Source organism: Camelus bactrianus, chromosome 6, assembly GCF_048773025.1.
Source record: "Camelus bactrianus isolate YW-2024 breed Bactrian camel chromosome 6, ASM4877302v1, whole genome shotgun sequence".
NCBI lineage: Eukaryota > Metazoa > Chordata > Mammalia > Artiodactyla > Camelidae > Camelus > Camelus bactrianus.
Genome location: NC_133544.1, coordinates 36,302,278 through 36,321,248, shown reverse-complemented (window position 1 = coordinate 36,321,248; position 18,971 = coordinate 36,302,278). Strand labels below are relative to the sequence as shown.

The 18,971-nt window shown below is 39.2% G+C and overlaps 1 protein-coding gene across 1 annotated transcript in view; it reads right to left on the bottom strand.

Annotated features, from left to right (window-relative positions):
* The window catches only part of CCDC175 (coiled-coil domain containing 175), a 56,900-nt gene that overhangs the window by 13,922 nt on the left and 24,007 nt on the right, over nucleotides 1-18,971 (bottom strand). Inside the window, exons 10-15 of the mRNA XM_010962371.3 lie at nucleotides 14,100-14,236; nucleotides 11,723-11,833; nucleotides 10,823-10,894; nucleotides 9,658-9,793; nucleotides 8,965-9,096; nucleotides 3,524-3,662 (exon numbers count right to left, since the gene is read on the bottom strand). Of these exons, the coding sequence (XP_010960673.3) occupies nucleotides 3,524-3,662; nucleotides 8,965-9,096; nucleotides 9,658-9,793; nucleotides 10,823-10,894; nucleotides 11,723-11,833; nucleotides 14,100-14,236 (727 nt within the window). The remainder of the gene's footprint in view (nucleotides 1-3,523; nucleotides 3,663-8,964; nucleotides 9,097-9,657; nucleotides 9,794-10,822; nucleotides 10,895-11,722; nucleotides 11,834-14,099; nucleotides 14,237-18,971) is intronic.

Here is an 18,971-nt window from a genome sequence, read left to right as displayed (position 1 = left end):
CACCCTCCACATTCCCCCCTCTAAACTTCCCATAAAACTGTAGATTTTGTTTAAATGAATTTTAACTGTTTAGATCATTATAACAATGTAAATATTATTCACTGATAAGACAAATGGTGTAGTATGATTACATTTCCTTTGTGTAGTTTTTTTTTTCCTAGAGTTAACTACATTTAAAAAAAATTTTTTTGCTTCATTTTCTATGTACATATCATTAATTCCTATCAAAATCTACAACAGAATTGTAAGATGTTTCTGAATATTACTTCTCACATGGTCAAACCCCTTAAGTAATCCATCAGATCCACCTCTCTGCCCTTCCCCACTGGCTGCTGTACATTTGTCTTCAGGCCTGCTGCACAGCTGACCTCCCGAGACTTCCCTTTGTGCCTCTCTCATGTTGGATCTCCTCTTTCTCTTGACATATTTCCTCTATTTTTGAAGCAAATTTTGTGTAGCTTCCTGAGACAGAGTTAATGAGATATTTTGGTATCTTGTATATCTAAATATGTCTCTATTTCTATACCTGTATTTGACTGATAGTTTGGATGGGTGTCTAATGTTGGAAATTATTTTCTCTCAAAATTTTGAAGGCAATGTCTTCTAACTTCTGTTATGATATTGATCTTAAGAAATCTAAAACAATTATGATATCTCATCTTTTATGTGAGAGCTGCTTTTTTTATCTAAAAGTCTTCAGGAACTTCTCTGTTTTTCTCCTGAAATCCCAGAGTGATGTGGCTTAGTGTCTTTTCTTTCATACATTGTATTGAGGGTTTGACAAGGCCTTTCAACTAGGAAAATCATATTCTCCAGTTCAAAGAAATATTTTGTATTAATTCACTGATAACTTTATATGTCCCATTTGTTTTTTCAGTCTTCTTTTTCTGGCCTTCCTATTAGATATTTGCTATCTCAGAATAGTTTTCTAATTTTCTTATTCTTTTATCCTGTTAGCCCCTTATTTTTTTGTTCTATTTTCAGGGAAATTCCCTTAACTATTCTTATAATCCTCCTGTTGAATTCTAAACTTTAAGTTGTTGTATTTTTTATCTCTAAGAGTTCTTTTTTGTTCTTGGATTGTTCTTTCTTTTAAGCATCTTCCAAAAATGCACTATCATTTTTCTCTAAGAATACACACATATAGTCTCCATAATAATGGAGACTGTATATGTATTATACAGAGAAAATATATACTCTCTGAGAATATATCTTTAAAAATCGTCTTATGTTCTTTGTGTTGTCTATGTTTCCACCAAGTTATGTTTTTCTATCTGCTTTAGTTTCTGTCTTTTGCATTAGAGTTTTTCCTGAGATGTTTGGTGATCTTTGACGACCTAATCCTATTTAAGAGTGAAGGACTAAAATGTTTGGTTCCTGGGTAGGCATCACTGCTCAGTGATCAGGAAGGGAGCAGCCATTTTGTTGGGGGGCTCTCCAATATAAGATTCTGTGGGGACTTTTCTCTGAAACTGCTCAGTTTCCTTGGGGAAGAATCCAACCATCTTCTTCAGAGCAGGGAAGGGATTACAGAAGAGTCATAACACAACTGGCTGGCAACCTTCATCAAGCTAGGCAGTGGAAGGGGGTCTCAGAACAGCACCTGTCTTCTGTCCTCCCTCATATCTGATATCCTCAAGTTTAGAACCCTCTGGCCCAATGTCTCTGCTGGCACTGGGGAGGAACAGTCACTCAACTGCCCAGAAGAGGGCATTTGATCTCAAGGTTCACTTGCTTGCCGTAACGACTTTCAGTCAATCTTTAGCCCCATGACTCATTTCTGCCTTCACAATATTCCAGTCTTCCAATGTCTAAGACTTCCTTGGTCCTGTGGAGAGAACTTCCTGCCTTCATGCGGTGCTTCTCTGCAAGCACTTGCTCTTCATACTTCTCTTTCTGCTAATACCTCTATCCAATTACACCTTCCAAAAGTTTGCTTATTATCAGCTGATGTCTTCTCTGCCAGTCTCTTTGTACTTGTGGGTTTATATCTTAAAAAAAAAATCCTTTGCATATATTTTTGTGAAGTTTCAATAGGGAGCAAAGATAGATACATGTGCTTTATCCATCATATTTGACCACAAGTCACAGTATTATTCTTTACGTGTTCTAAGCCCTTGTATTCTACCCTTTGTAAGTCTCACTGCTGGCAGGTGACGTGTATTTTCCTATTCTCTGAAGCACATTGCTCTTACGTCCCCTTTCCTTCTTTTCTCCTGCCTTCCCCTCTTTTCTCTACTTTCTTCAGTATTTTCTCCCTTGTCTGTGCCTTAAGAGAACCTTGCAACATACTGCAGTATGTTGCTTACTTTCATACTCATAGTGTTTCTTATCTCCTCTCCTTAGTGCAAGAAGGGATGGGGGAAGGTTGGGGAAGTAGAAAATTGGGAACAGAGTACATATACATCATAAGTCTTGGTAAAAGACCAAGAAAACCTCATTAGACTAAATGAAAACCTGACAAAAGTGGAAAATCAACAGAGGAATGGGAACCAGATCAATTAATTACACAGGTACTTATTCTTACAATATTCTTATATTGTTTAAAATTGAACTTCTTTGACAATTACCACTATTCACTTTGAATACTTATTTCACAGTTGAACGTACTGGGTTTCCACATGACTGCCTCGTTTTGACACACTGGCTTTAATTCCCATCCCCACATTCGTCTATGCCAGCTGGTCAGTCCCACCCACCACAGTGCACATTTTTTACTCCTGTTCCAGTACTTTCTGTAATTTTTGGTCCTGGCCTTTTGATTCCCATGGCACTTCTTCCATCATCTAGAAGATGGAAGTGTTGGAAGTTGTCCTGCTTGACAACATAAATCCTTGGATAATGATCCTTTACTCCCCAAATTCAAGATAAGACTCACCTCTAGGGATTGTTCTGGATCTCTGAACTTTTGTGCGCACGGTTGGATGACCACATCCATTTTTTTGTGGAGAAAATAATTATTTTTATATAAAACACACACACATGGTTGTGCCATGTAAGAGAATGCAAAATATGCATACTTTCAGACACATTTCAATCCTCTATGAAGCCCCCAGATCTGAGGCAAGCTTTTATCTATCTCTGCCTTAGAGGCAGGTTAGTGAAAAAAATCTAATGAGTACCTACCTGATAAATGGTTAAAGTCATAGCTGGAAACAGGATATAATTTGTACATTCATGTTAAGAACAGAAAAAAAATTCTCCACAGGGTAGGAGATCAAGGAGTAGGTTTTATCTTTACCAAGTACAGGGAGAAACCATATAACACAGTTGCTACTAATTTTTAATTTTAAACAGTCTTTAACAGAGAAAAGGAAAAGTATGACAAGCGTTAACAGTAGGATTCTGGTGTAGAGGAGAGGAAAGTGGTAGAAGAGGCAAAAACCAGAGAATAGAGATTAAAGGTGATGGGGAAAATTGGAAGAATTTCACCCTGGCTTGTGAAGAATGACCCACCTTGTTAGAAGACACACTGAAATCCTTACGTGGGCTGGAGGTCAGTTACTAAGTGCTTCATACATACCTGTAAGAATATCAGCGAGCTCTCTGAATTTTCTGTTTCTGTCTGTGTACTCTTCTTCTGCCACCTGAAGTTGTGGAAGATACTCGCCTAGCTCGTCCTCCTTTATTTTGTTAATTTGCATTTCCTTGACAAATCTTTGCTTTAAAGACAGTAAAGCTGATTGTGAGGTATGATTTTTGGAGAATTCACATAATATTCTAGAGCAGAAGATAAGTTCTTTGTCTGTCTTGGCTCCTCCTATCCTAAGATACATAGAAAGGAATCTGGCACACACCAGACATTAAATAAATACTTGTTGGCTGACTCACTGGCTCTCTGGCAATCTATAATGTTAGGAGATTAAATTCACTGGGCTCTTCAAACATCCTTTCATTTCTATAGCTCTACTGCTATGTTTCCATTAATATTACCATGAATGTACCCCAAAAACATATTTGAGAAAATTTCTCTTAATTGATCATATTTTATGAAAAAACAAAACAAAACCAGCAGTGAAACAAAATATACACAAGTTCTAAGAAATGTGGATGTAAGAATGGGAAGAGGATAGAAATAAATGGATATAATACTACAATAAATATGTTAAAGCAAAACATGAAAATACTTGCTTATTTATTCAACCTCAGGCTTCATTTAGTTTCAAATGGAATATAGTTGAGTCTCTCTTAGAAAGTCAGGGTGGATTTAAAATGGTGACTAAGGCAGAGACAGACAACTGACATTTACCATCCATTCCCTGCCCTTCAGTATCAGGACTCCTGAGTGTTAGCTGAACATATGGCTGCCAACTAGAGTTATTTCTCAGCTCCCCATGCAGATGGGTGTGACCAACAAGTCTGTGAGCAGAAGTGGTGTGTGCCCTTTCTGCATCCTGCCCCCACAACAGGGAGTGGTATGTGCTCCCCAGGTCCCTCCTCTCTCCCCTAGCTGGAAGAGGATGAGAATGCAAGCTGCCACTTGGTCCCACAGATGTCAGCCTCATGACACCCCTTGACCTCTTCCCTTCAGCCTGTACCAGGAAGGAGAAATAAACATCTCTCTTCTGTAATGACCATGTCAGGGAGTCTTCTCAATGTGATACTCAGACTCTTAAGAGTTGAACAGGCCATGCTTGACCCAGTATACTCTTAAAAACTTTTATTTTTTATTTCTATCTAAGTTGCACACACACAAAATTTGAAGGAAACCCCAAGTGCCAGCAACTCCAGACATGCTTCCCCAGTGGAGGTGTCCTCACAACACAGTCGACCAGAGGCTAGTGTCCATTGGCCCCACCAGAGGGATAGCTTGGTGCAAGAGAAAGAGACCCACAGGGGTGGGTGTGAAGGCCTCCCTGGCTTAGAAGCCTCATGTTCAAATAGGAACCAACATCGTTCATGCATAACTTTCAAGTCCATGCAAGGGACATGCCCATTTAAAACAGGCACCAAACCCGGGAAAGCCCAATGCCCTGATTGCCCACCAGTCTTCTCCTGGTCAATAATGGGTCAGTCCGTACAAACAAGGTTGTCAGGCAATATAACTGGTAATCTATCTTTGTCAGGCTGCTAGGGGAAGGAGCCAGAAAGTCAAGCCAAGCTCAACATCCCAATAAAGGAGAGAGGGTTGCTAACCCTTTACTATACATCTGGCTTATGTTCACTGTGTTTTGGCATCTCTTTGATAGAGCACTTTGCTTACACCCTGCTTAATACAGTGATATGCTGGCCTGGTATGTTGCAACCCCCTCACCACCACCACCAAATTGCCATCATTAGAATCCTTATGAGTAATACAGAAAGGCAAACACATACATAAAACACCGTACTAGAAAAATATTACAATGCAGAATCAGGAGTAAATTTCTCCAGACTGCAGTGTTAACTCAGTCATGTAGTATCTATACTGTTTCCTAAAAGAGAATGGCCTGGGGTCGGATAAGGAGGCATGTGGTTGCATTCATTCATTCCCTTCGCCAACACCACCCTAACAAGAAACCATGCTCTGGTTTTTGCTTGGAGAGAGGGTTTGGGTACCAGGTGCTGCTGAAGCTCAGGCAAGGTGCTGTTTGTCCGCTGGCTCAGCTTCTTGGAGGTGGGCAACCAGTCAGGCCCGCAGCTTCTTCAGATCCTTCAAATCCTGTCTCAGCTTCCCTGATTCCTGAGCCGGGTGCATACATAGCTCTGGCTTCTGCTGCAACACCTTGGAGTTGGAGCCTTGGACGGGAGAGACCAATGCAGGTACCAGCTGATGCTGGTGAGTTCTGCTCATCCTGCGACTTCCAGTTTGACCCTGCTTTCTCCATTCCCTGTCCATCTTTCCTTCCACAAAGTCTGCCTGCTGCCTTTAGGCCCCAGCTGACAGACTCACTAGACTGTGTAACCAGCTCCCACAAGTGCGGACGGTCAAATCCTCTAATAAACCCCTTGCCTGGTGCTCTGCTTCTCTGACTGAACCTTGCCGATACAGGGCTGTAGGGCCCAGCAGATCCACCTGTGATCAACATTGTCTGTGCAAGATGAGAAGGTAGAAAGCTGTGCAAGCTCTGATAGTAGTGGAGGCCCCTGGGTATCGGAGCCACGTCTACAGAAGACTTAGTCACAGCACCGCCTGTGCTGAGAAAACACCTCTCAAGATTTGGAAGTTTGTATTCTGAACCAGTGACTAATATTCAGAGCTGTTTCCCTTGGAATCTGTGGGTCAGGGGCCCAAGTGGTGATGGGACTCCTCTCTATTAAACCTAATAATTTTGCTTTCCCTCACCGTGAACTTGGCTCTGTCGGTTTAGAGACCCTGCTACTGGTGAGAAGAGTGATTCCACCAAGGGCACAATAATGCTTCCATACACCGAAATCTGAGGTTGTTTCCTCTCCATTTCAGGCTCCTCGTGCCACTGAACTAAAGGCAGAAATGGGATTCCCATGTGCCTAGGGTTATTGATGATGATTATCAACGGGAAAAGGGATTTGTAACAATGGCACACAGGCTGCCACCTGCTCATGTCTTTGTATAAATGAGACACAGGGGGACACAGCCTTGCAGTGGGCTCACAGCCTGGCAAGTGGACTGTCTGTAGCAGTTTTCTCATCTGCAGTCTTGTACTTCTAATTGACTTATTTTGCCTAATTGCATTGTGTAAGTGTGAATGCAATGTTAAATCGTGTCCTTCTCTTATTCCTTAAGAGGTTTGCCCTCATTGCTTTACCATTAAGTATGACTGGTGAACTCAAAAAATATCTGAGATGCTGGCTACTTCCAGTCACCTACTTAAACCACTAGGCATATTGTTCTAGCTTCCTAATTGGTCTTGCATCCACCACTGCTTTCCTAAATTCTACTCAACATAGTAGCTAGAGGGGTCCTATTTAAATGAAAATCTGATTATTTCAGCCCTCCACTCAGAACCTTCCAATGGCTTCCCAGCCCATGCATAGAAAAAGACAAAGCATCCACAATGTCCTATAAGGTGTGGCAGACCTGGAGTTACCCACTGTAGATTGCCCCTCAAGGAAGAATTCACTGCCCCGTGGCAAGGAGTGGTTAGCTGACAGCCTCCAGCAGTTGGCTCCTTCAGAGTGGATTGGATACCTAGCCAAGATGATCTTCTTTGAGGGGTGGCCTCCAATGAACTGCATGAGCAAGGAGATGGTACAAGGGTGGAGCCATTTCTGCCCAAGGCAGGCCTCTTCTAATGGACAATCCTTGCCCTGGAGCTCCCCAGAGCAAGCCTACAGTTTACATAATGGCCTGATGACTTCCCCTGCCCCCTTCCCTAATAAACCTTTGCACTTCTAATTCACATCAGCATTTGCTTCTGGAAGATGAGTCCCTGGCCCCTCCAGCACTCTCCCCCATCTGACCAGCCAAGCTGCCTCCCTGTCATTCCTCAAATAGGACAGTCCTGACCCAGAACCTTCACGCTCAGCATGCCCTCTGCCGGGAGCGCCTTCTCCAGATACCTTCACGTCACACTTCCTTGTATCCTTCGGGGCTGTAACCTCCTCTGACTCCCTGTTTAGAATGGCACACGGTCTGCACTACATACACTCACCCTAGCCCACTTCCCTTTTTACTTTCTCTGTAACATTTATCACCATTGAATATATTACATGTCCTACTGTTTATCTTGTTTATTTTCAATCCCCCATCCCAACCCCACTGGAATGTAAGCTCCATAAGGGCAAAGCTCTTTGGGTTTGTTTTTTTTTTTTTTTTTTTTTCCTTTTTAAAAATTTCTGTTCTGAAATGCTCCCCGCCTTGCCTCTTCTCCCTTCTGTTTCGGCTCCTTTTGTGCGGATTTGAGCAGTGCTTTCTTTCCGTTCTTTGTTCCCTGACTTGTGCCAGTTTCCATTTCCCCTCTTCCTATTTCTGGCCATCCCCCTTCTGATGTCTCTCCTCTGAGTTCCTATATTTCCATATTGCTGATCTTCCTTGGCACTTCTATGAATTTTTTTCCCTTAAATTCATAGAGAAATGTTGAGTCACAGTTTTCACCTGTTCCCGCACCAATTTCCTGAGAGTTCTTCATTTGTTGGAAAGTTTTGTGTACCTTCTTCGCTTGTTTTCCTCATAGTATTTCTGTGTGGAAGACATATAGGCTTCTTTTTTGTTATTCATATTAGAAAGAATTGGCTTTTTCTGGGACCAGTTATCTGCAGAGGGTTTCTGCAGGACCTGGCAGGGTGTGTGTGGCGGGGGAGAAGTGGCCTTGGACCAGAGTAAGATCTAAACTTTGAAAGATGGGGACTCCCTACTCCCTTACTACAGTGAGGCACTTTGTCTTCCAACAAAGTTCCTCTCTGGGTAGGTAGCCAGGCCTTTTTTCCCTCTTCAAACCGAATTAAATTCAGGAAGCCTTCTATGACCATCCCTCTTCTCCTCGGCTCCTCTATCAATGGTGGTCTCCAAGAAACATGCCTTTGCTGTCAAGGTAACACCATCACTTCAAAAAGGTTTGTTTTCTGTTGTGTTTCTGGAGAGCTCCCCCCTCAGGGCCCCCTGGGCCCTTTCAGTGCCTTTTCTCTCCACCTCTCCCAGCGCCCAGGCTCTCTTCTAGCCCAGGCTGGCTCTTGGCAGTTCCCAGGTCAGTATGATGCCCTCCCTTTGAGGAGGACTTCTGAGATTGGCCTCGCTGGTCTCCCTCACTCTGCCTGACTTTCCCCAGCCACTCCTGGCCCAGCTCTGTCTGTATGGTTTTCTCCAAAACTCTACCTGCCTCCAAGGACTTTGCCAGCACTTCTACCTAATTTGGAGTGTGTGAGGATTTTACTTTTTTAACTGAAAAAAAAATTTCTTGTTGTTCTATTTCTTTTCTTGGAAAAGAAGAAAGATTCAGAATTAAATTGTAGTCTTGTTCATCCTAGAAGATTTAGCTTACATTTAACAGATGAAAATCGCATGTAATATACCCCCCCGTGCATAGAGCCATCAAAAATTGTTCTTAGATGTAAAATAAAATTTACCTCATACTTGCTCAACTCTTGAATTAACTTTTTTTCTTTGACAACAAATTCCTCCTCCTCTCTTTTTAATTCTATTGTAAGTTGTTCAATCTGTGCCAAAAATTCATTGACCTTGTTTTCTCTAAGATTGGTCTAATTAGAAAAAAAAATGAAGATTAATCATTTGTCTTGCAGTAGTCAGTCTTATATTTTTCAAAAAGCCAGGCAAATTAATATCTCTTTGCATGAGACTTGGCTCTGATTTCAGGTTATATTATTTCTTAGTAACCACTGAGAGGGATCTTTTTTCCCTCCAAAATTAATTTCTTCATCAAACAGTATCTATAAATGATATGAGGAAATGGAGAATGGGAATAGTGAGGGATGGAGGGGAGGTAGAGGATAAATACAGGAGCTAAATAAGTGCCGTTTAGTCTCTTTATTTTTAGAGACAATTCCCCTAAACACTATCCTCAAGTTTCAGTTAGGTGCTTCAAAGGCATATTCTGGAGAGAATTGTTACTTTGCTAATTCCTATAGTTATTATACAGCAAATGGATACATTTCCTAAGACAGTTGCAGAATTCACTCTAAACATGAAATCAACAAAAAAGGAAAATACATTTTAATAATGTAAGGTGTAATGAAACACTGAAGTAGCATTACTGACATGCAACACAGGGAGTAAATACTAAGTTCCTTGAATTCTCCTACCTCTTGTAGTAAGTCGCTGCGTTTAAGTTCAGCTTCCTGAATTTTATTTATAATTTCTTGCATTTCATCCTTTACCCTGGCAGTCCAACGTGCATGTTTTTTTAGTAAACAAGCTATTTTCCACTGAGTTATGCCACTAGAGATTAGAACAAAAAGAATTACCATCAATTTGACATCACTGTTTACTGAAAAGACGAAGGAATTCAAAACAAAACAAATTATACAAAATTGTGCCATTGATGATGTAGACTAGGCACGTTAGCGGAAAAAGTAAGACAAAACGTTAACTGCCTCAGTGCCCTCTCTGCCAGCTGCTCCACGTTAAGTGGCATCAGTACATCCAACAGGTCAGCAGACAAACCACACTTGGTAGCTCGCCTCCTTTAGGTAAGCGGGGAAGGCTCAGGGAAGGGTGGGAAAAGAAGAGTCCCAGACAGACATAGCAATGGAATTACCTAAACCACTCAAAGTGCTAGTAAGAGATTTCAAGCTTCAGGGCTCTCAAATTTTTCTCTCCACTAGCAAAGCTATATAATTAGAGAAGGGTAAAAAATATGCAATTGGAGTCTTATAAATGATATTAATAACAATGACAACAACAATAAAATACAGCTAAGTGTCCACAAGTGCTTTCTAGGTGCTGGGCACAGAGCTGTCTCTGTTACATGAACCATCTCACTTTATCATTCGCAGTGACCTTACCAGGTGGGTGCTATTACCATTCTCCGCTTTCTAGGGATGGGAGCAGAGAGATTATCAAATCACTTGGCCTGAGTCACAGAGCTAGTAAGCGGCAGAACAACCAAAGTAGCCCATCTGCAAAGCCAGGGTGCTTTTAACCACCCTCCTTTGTCCCTGTAAATCACCTCCCTTACCGGTTCACATAGAAGCCTGAATGAGCAAAAGGCATTGCACACATCTTGGCAATTTTACTCTTTGGTGATGTCACCTGATTGGAATGAAAAACTTCGGTTCTGTTCAATGCCAAAAAATCAAACAAACACATCTACATCCAAGAGAACTCACACAATTTAATTTGGGAAAATGGTTTCCTTGAACTCTAGCAACAAACAAGCACTCTGATTTCCTCCTAAGTTTGAAGCACTGTTAATTAAGATAACATATACAACTTAAAATATAAATGAGCTTTTTTTTTTTTTTTTACCATCTCTGATTTTCTCTTTCCAGGTTATCATTCAGGATTTTTATTTGTTTCTGATATACTTCCTTTGTTGCTCTAAAACAAGAAAAAATGTATTGGATTTTGCATTTGTGGGAGCTGCCAGGATGTATAAAAGATTTTATGTATAATTCTCATGCACAGTAAGATTACCGTCTAATTGGGAGACAAAACAAGCCTTGTGAAACAACTAAAGATTTTAGTGGCAGACTAATGGAAAGACAATTACCATTTTATGTGAGTGCAAACTGATTTTGCAAGTATTGAACCCAAGGACAGAGAAGAATAACTCTAGGGGAAGCCATCGAGGGTTACTGGAGGATAATGTTTAATACAGGGAGGAACATGGATTCCCAGAATGGAGCTGTGATCTCACCAAGGAAAGGACATCATCATTTGCAAAGACACAGAGGAAAGGAGCAGTAAATCAGGACACCTGTGACCAAGGCAGACTTGCTGCATCCAGAGGACATGAAGGGAAATCACACTGTGACACAGGAGGGATTAAGGTTGACAAATTGGTAAGAAACTCTAGATTCTGGATTGAGTTCTGACTTGATCAGTGTACAATTCAGAAAGCCAACATAGATTCCCGAACTAGGGATAGGTGGTAATTAAGGATGGAAGATGTGCTTATGAATCTAGGATGGACGGGGGTATGAAGACTCTAACATAGGTATTAGAAGCACAGAACTCAGCACCTGTCTATCCTTTCCACGAAAGAGTCAATGATAATGACTCTTCTGGACTGTAAAACAGAGAGAGCTAATTATAAACCTCCTTTTCTATAGTGTATTAGAAATTGGCATAGATTTGCTGTTACCATTTATTAAAAAATAAATGCAGGGGAATGAAGATCAAAAATTTCAAAGGCAGCAAACATACCGATGAAGATCCTTGAGGGTGAGAAGTCCTTCTTCCATATTTTTGATGTCTACTCTTCTTTTTGATAGGAAGTTTTCTTTCTGAGTTATAAATGACAGTTGTTTCTGATTTCTACCATGAAAATACAGTTATTGTATGTCAAAGGTTGAAATAATTGTTTTTAACTTTTCAGCATAAGAAAATATGTAATCACAGACAATTTAAAAAGTAGTTTGGAAAGTTCTGTTCATGAACTATTTACCAAATAAATTAGTAAAAACAGAAACCAAGTTTTTTTTCCTAGTGGTGGCTAAACCTAAATTTATGGAAATCTCCAAGCTATGAAAAGAACATTAACTGCGATAGTAACCACAGAACCACAACAACAGTTCTATAATGCTTCATCTCCTGAGTGGGTGTGTGTCTTTTTAATGAATTTATCAATTCCTTTATGTTCTTTTATAAAAGGTGAAGGAATCACTCAGACCTACTTTGGATAGTGGTCTACCTCTTGCCCGCAGAGTGACCTTTAAAAGAAACTTCACTTGTGGACGAGCCTCAGTTTTCCCATCCGTAAAATGGGGAACACCTATCTCCTTGGTACCAGGATTAACCAACATGTAAATTCCTCAAGCGAGTGGTTGGTACCCATGAGTATTTTATTTAAAAAAATTTGTCTCTAACTTGCAGAGAGAATAATGGGAAGTTTATGACTTTGTTCAAATTTGCAGACATTGATAGGGACATGCCTGTAACAGCAAGTACTTTATCCACATGTCTCATCTTCCTCAAAACTGCTATGATGGAGGTGGGCATAGCTCAGTGGTAGAGCGCATGTTTAGCATGCATGAGTTTCTGAGGTCCTGGGTTCAATTCCCAGTTCCTCCATTAAAAAAAAAAAAAAAACTGCTATTGACTGAATTATGTTGAAGCCCAAAATTTATATGTTGAAGCCATAGCCCTCAATGAGATGATATTTGAAAATGATGCCTGTGGGAGGTGATTAGGTTTATCTGAGGTCATGAGGGTGGAGTCCTCATGATAAGATTAGTGCCAGAGAGCTTGCTCTCTCTCTTTACTGTGTGAGGACACAGTAAGAAGGTGGCTGGCCATCTGCAAGTCAGGAAGAGAGCTCTCACCAGAACCTGATCATGCTGGCACCTTGATCTCAGATGTCCAGCCTCCAGAACTGTTGTTTAAAACCCTCAGTCTAGGGGAATTTGTATGGCAGCCCAAGCTGAAGACGACAAAAACCAGTAACAGTAGTAAATGGTTTAGTGTTACAATTATTTATCATCAGTACATTTTATGATTCAAACTTATAACCTAGTATTAATCTGAGGAAAGTTTTTTGCCTAAAGGATACTAACAGTATTATTTGCAGTAGGCTGTTCAATTGGATGGTAAAATGATTGCAACAACTCTCTGCATCTTAAATGCTACAACAATGACCATAAATTCATCTTCATGTCAGTGGGCCTGGACACCATAATTACACTTCCATGTGATTTAACTTTGAGTGTAGTAATGGATTATTACTTACATAATTCATGCGTGCAAGATGTTATGCTGTAATACTCATTAGGAAAACACTGGTGAATGCCTACTACCTGCTAAGCAATGGACAAGATCCTGGGGATATAGTTCTGAGTAAGACAGAGCAACTGCCCTGATCTGCTCATGGTTCAGTGGGACAGATGGGTTTGTACCCAGCTGATAACAATACAGTCACTGATGAAAGAGAATGACCGCAGAGGGCTGTTTCAGAAGGACCATTCTGGTGAAAGGGAGGGAGACACATTAGGGGTGGTAAGGCAGAAAGTAGGAAGGACTTTTGAGAGGCAAACCAAAATAAAGAGGCTAAAAGGAGTGAAAAGAACAGAAATGGAGAGGAGAATAGGACATGTTTGAGAAATATTTGGGAGGTGCAATTAACAAGCCTTAGTGCTTGAGTGGCGTCCAAGTGAATGACAGGAGTTTCCTTGAATAATTCCCCAGCCTCTGGGTTAGGGGATTGTGTCAATTACCAAACCTTTCTCTGAGATAGGAAATGCAGGCGCAAAGCCAGTTTCTGTTGAAGGTAGATCTCATAATTTCTCTAAACAGCCTCATGGGGTAAAAGCATAATTATTCTTTCAAGAATCTGATTTAGAAGTAAAAATAATGGATTTGGTGTTTATGGATTTGATCTGACCCATATGAGGAAAGCAATTTTTAGTATATACAGAGGCAAATTAGGAATATGTTTATTTATGATTGGGTAGATAGTATTTCATTGTTGTCAATAGATTTTAAAACTAGGATAAGTTTAACTGGAGTGTCACCACTTTGACAGCAGAGGAAGCAATCCATAACTATAGCATGTTGATTCATGTATGGACCATGGATAGAAACGTACTCAGCATACAATTTCTGTTTCTGCATAAAAACTTTTTCCTCCTCATTTAAGACAATCTTATATTGTCTGGTAACAGCATTCAATTTCTCTCGTAGATCTTTGTTCTCTAGATGATATTTGTGTAGTTTTTCAGCTATCTAGGAAAAAAAAAAAGGAATTGAAGTAGAGGATTTGCTTCATGGCTCCTTTGAGGGGTCAAGAACAGGTGGGCAACTCCCTAGAGCACTGGGTGTATTACTTAGCACACAATGACAATGCCATAAAAGTTGAGTGATTTAATTCTGTATCAAATATGTAATTGTACATTTGGGGGCCTCTTCTATAAAGTATGATAAAAGTGTAGAAAGGTAAACACTGATGCAAAACCATAAAATAATAATTTATACTGAAATAAGAACTGAGATTAATAAACTAGGATCATTCAGCAAGATCTGTATGTCTTTTTCCCCATAAGATAAACTACACCAGGGAAAAGAAAATGCAACTTTAATACAAGCTCTTGCTCAAAACCTCTTAGACTGGATATCATGCTTGCCTGTTGTTAGATATTTATATTCTAGGACAAAAAGTGTTCTGAATGAGGTTAGAACTTTGTGCTTGGATATCTCTACTGAATTGCTTCAAACGATGTAAGAAAGTTAGGTTTGGTAGGAATGGTGGGCTGAATAATTCAAAATAAACTTTGGGCTAAGGATCACTAAAATAGCTGGATGAAAAGAGATTTTTTTAAAAGTGTTGAAGAACTAACAAGATAATGAGGAATTAGGAGGCCTAATTCTGCAAGAAAGCAAGAATCCAGACTGAAAAATCTAGCCCTGAAAACTTCTTTTACTCTAAGTACATTTACTGATATGGAAAAAGCCACTTTGAAACTGAGTTTTGGATCTCTAGCATGAATGACATGGGGGACAAAAGTCAACACTTAGAGCTCATCCAAGTGTTGAGCCTGATAAACCTCCCACCACTTTAGTCTGGGATCCCAAAGAGGTTCACTCTCCAGAGAAAGGTGAGTTGGAAGCTAACAAGCCATGGTACAGCCTGACTTCAGTCACCAGGAAACCTAAAGTGGATTAAGAAGGTCTGGGAAGGATAATACCCCAGGTGTCTGATGGAAGTGAATGAAATCTGTTCCCGAGAAAGATGCTGTCATCCTAGATCTCAAATTGTATCTAAAAATACTTTTTTCAAGTACAATGTCCAGCACACAGTTTTCTACCAGGAATAGAAGGAAACAAGACAGCATGAACAAAAATTGGCAGAAACAACAGATGGCAGAAGCAGTTCTAAAAAAAATACCAGGTATTGGAATTAGACATTGAAATACAAAAATACTGTGTTTACTATGATCAAAGAAATATTAGACATGGTTGAAAAATATGGCAAGGAATCAGAAACAGTAAAGAGTGACAAAGCAGATTTAAAAATTACCAACTGAAAAATGTAATAACCAAAATTAAGAACTGAAATAAGACCATTCTACCTAGAATTCAGCAGGAGACAAAACGTAGAAAATATAGAAAAGAGAAAGATACAGGGAGGATATGAATATTAGTATGTATAATTGTATATATATAATTGGGGTCTCAGAAAAATAATGGGACGTAAGAAATACATGAACAGATAAATGGCTGAGAATTTTGCAGAACTTATAAAATACAGGAATTCACAGATTTAAGATGCCCATAAAATCCCAAGCAGGATAAATAAAAAAGGAAAACCTGGTCATATCATAGTTAAATTGAATAACTAGATCAAAGAGAACAAAAAAGATCTAAGATAAATGAAAGATATACCATGTTCATGGATTGGAAGCTTCAATATTACCAAAATGCGAAATCCTCCCCAAATTCATCTATAGATTTAATTCAACCCCAGTCAAAATCCAAACAGGTTTTTTTGGCAGGACTTGACAGACTGATAGAAATTCAAAGGACCAAGAATAATGGAACCAATCTTGAAGAAGGACAAAGTTGAAGGACTTATACTACTAAATATACAGGGTTATTTTAAAGCTACTAATAAGAGTGTATGGTTTTAATGCAAGGAGAGACTCAACCCAAATGAATACAACAGAGAGTCTACAGATCCACACACATATTTATGAGGTTTTTATGATTCACACTTCATTTATGACGAAAGTGCCACTGCAGTATAGTGGAAGAATGGACCATTTTTTCATTTAATGGTGCTAGTTAATTGGACAACTTTATGGAAAAATATGAATCTTGACCACCATTTCACAGCACATGAGTGCGTGCATGCTCGAGTGCGCGCGCGCGCACGCGCGCACACACACACACACACACACACACACACACACACTCCAGATGGCTTGTAGTCCTTAAAGTGAAAAGGCAAACAGTAAAGCTTCTGGAAGATCATGTAGGAGAAAGAATATCCTTATGACATGGATAATAAAAAGCATAAGCCAAAAAGGTAAAAACTGATAAACTGGACTTCATTAAAATTAATAAATTGCATTTATCAAAAGGTAGGTATGTACATAAAGACTATACACTTACAACGTATATACTGCTCTGTATATTCGTAGTATTTCAAAACAAAAGTTAAATTTAGAATAGAACTTTGTGTCATCATTGAACTTGCCTCCTGTAACTCATGAAGACTGGATGTCAGCAAGAGTCCAGTTTTCATCCCAGTGGAAGTAATAAATGGTTCAGCGGAAATAATAAATAAATGCTCCCTTTAAGGTGGTCACTCACTTATACTCATAGAATTTGACTGAGGGCTATGGATTAAAAGGAAACTCCTCTGTATTTGTTCCTTTGACCAAGCAAGTCATGCCAGTTTAGGGGTCCTGGACTATTCAGACAGTCATGAGGTCTGGAAACCATGGAGCTAACATCTGAAGGCTGCCTAACAGTTCCTAGACTAGTGAGTAAATGGAAAGGAAAAAAAATCCTTTGCCTGGAGAGTGAAAGAAAACTTTAAAAAACCAACCAATCAACCAACCAACTAACCTTGTTTAGTTTCTATCTTTCAGTATCCTTGCAACTGAAAGAATCAGAGTAGGTGTAGCCTAGAGGTAAGCTATCCCTAATGCTGACAACTCAAAACCAAAAATGGAAACAGTTTAACTGGTACAAATCATTCTTCCAGCAGAGAACTACCCTGCCTCAAGGCATAGGTGCAGGCTTCAGATGGAGGGTGAAGGTATGGTTTGTAACAGAGAGACAAGAAGGGTATGGGGTGTTGTTGCATCCTACAGCAAGACGATGTATGAGGAACTGCAAGAGAAAGAAAGGAGGTGAACAGGTACTTTGTGCTCTGCAATTGGATTCCTCCCCATGATCACTCAAATTTCCAACAAAGTTTGCAATAGATAGTACTGTTACTAAATTTCTTTTAGAGACTAGTGAAAGGGATGAACTTTACACCCTAGTTGATGTGGGGACAAAACCAAGATAGAGAATGTAGGCATAGGGTACTTGACACTACAAGTCCTGGACTACTGAAATTAAGTATGTATATATGCGGGAGTGGGAAGGAGATACCAAGGACATTTCACTTTCAATGCAAGGAGCAAGAAGAATTTCACTTATGTCTGGTGTGCATGTGTACTTGCATATATACATATATAAATGAGGTCATTATGTGTACTGTTTTATATCATATTTGTCACTGGATAATATATTGTGAACTATGACATTTAATCAAGGCCCTTTTATTGGACTTCACTTGTATCCCCCTCCTCAATTGTTCAACAATCATAATGAATGCTTCACTGAATATCTTGTGGATAAATCTTGGTTATACCCATGATTACTTACTTATGTCATGATATTTCTTTTAACCTGAGTTAAAAAAAAATGTCTGGAGAATTCTCCTGGGAACTTAATCTGACTCAAATATTTTACTAACATTATTAAATGCAGTACAGGTTACTACACATCACAGATATCATACAACAGCAGAAAGGTACTATTTTACCTAAATAATTCATGTAAAAATGTGCCTTAGACAAGGGTATTCCTAATGTAAAATAACCATACCCACATGAAAAGTTACCAGAAAAGTTATACATCTTCACATGGACAACTTTGACTTTTTCATAATTTTAAAGCATTCAGGGAGTGGATAAAATCTTTTTTTCAATTAAATATTTTTCCAGTTTCATTGAGATATAATTAGCATACAACACTATGTAAGTTAAGGTATACAGCATTATGATTTGATTTCTGTATATTGTGAGACGATTATCACAATAAGTTTAATTAACATTCATCATCTCATATTGACACAAAGAAAAAAGAAAAAAATGTTTTTCCCTTGTGACAACTCTTTTAAATTGTTTTGTTTTAAGTATAATTGACCTACAATACTATGTTAGTTTCAAATGCACAACATAGTGATTTGATATTTTTATATGTTACAAAATGACCACCACGATAAGTCTAGTTACCATCTGTCACTATATGAAGTTATTATGTTATTGACCATATTCCTCATGCTGTACATTTCATCCTCAAGACTTATTTATTTTATAACTGGAAGTCGGTACCTCTTAATCTCCCTTACATATCTCACTCACACCCCCACCTCCTCCCCTCTGGGAACAACCTGTTCTCTGCATCTAGAGTCTGTATCTGTTATGTTTATTAATTCATTTTGTTTATTACATTCCATGCATAAGTGAAATCATGTGGTATTTGTCTTTCTCTGACTTATTTCACTTAGCATAATATCCTCCAGGCCCAACCACATTGTTTCAAATAGCAAGATTTCATTCTTCTTTATGACTGAGAAATATTCTATTGTGTACATATATGTATATATACGTCACATATTTTTTATCCATTCATCTACTAATGGGCATTTAGGTTGTGCCCATATTTTGGCTATTGTAAATAA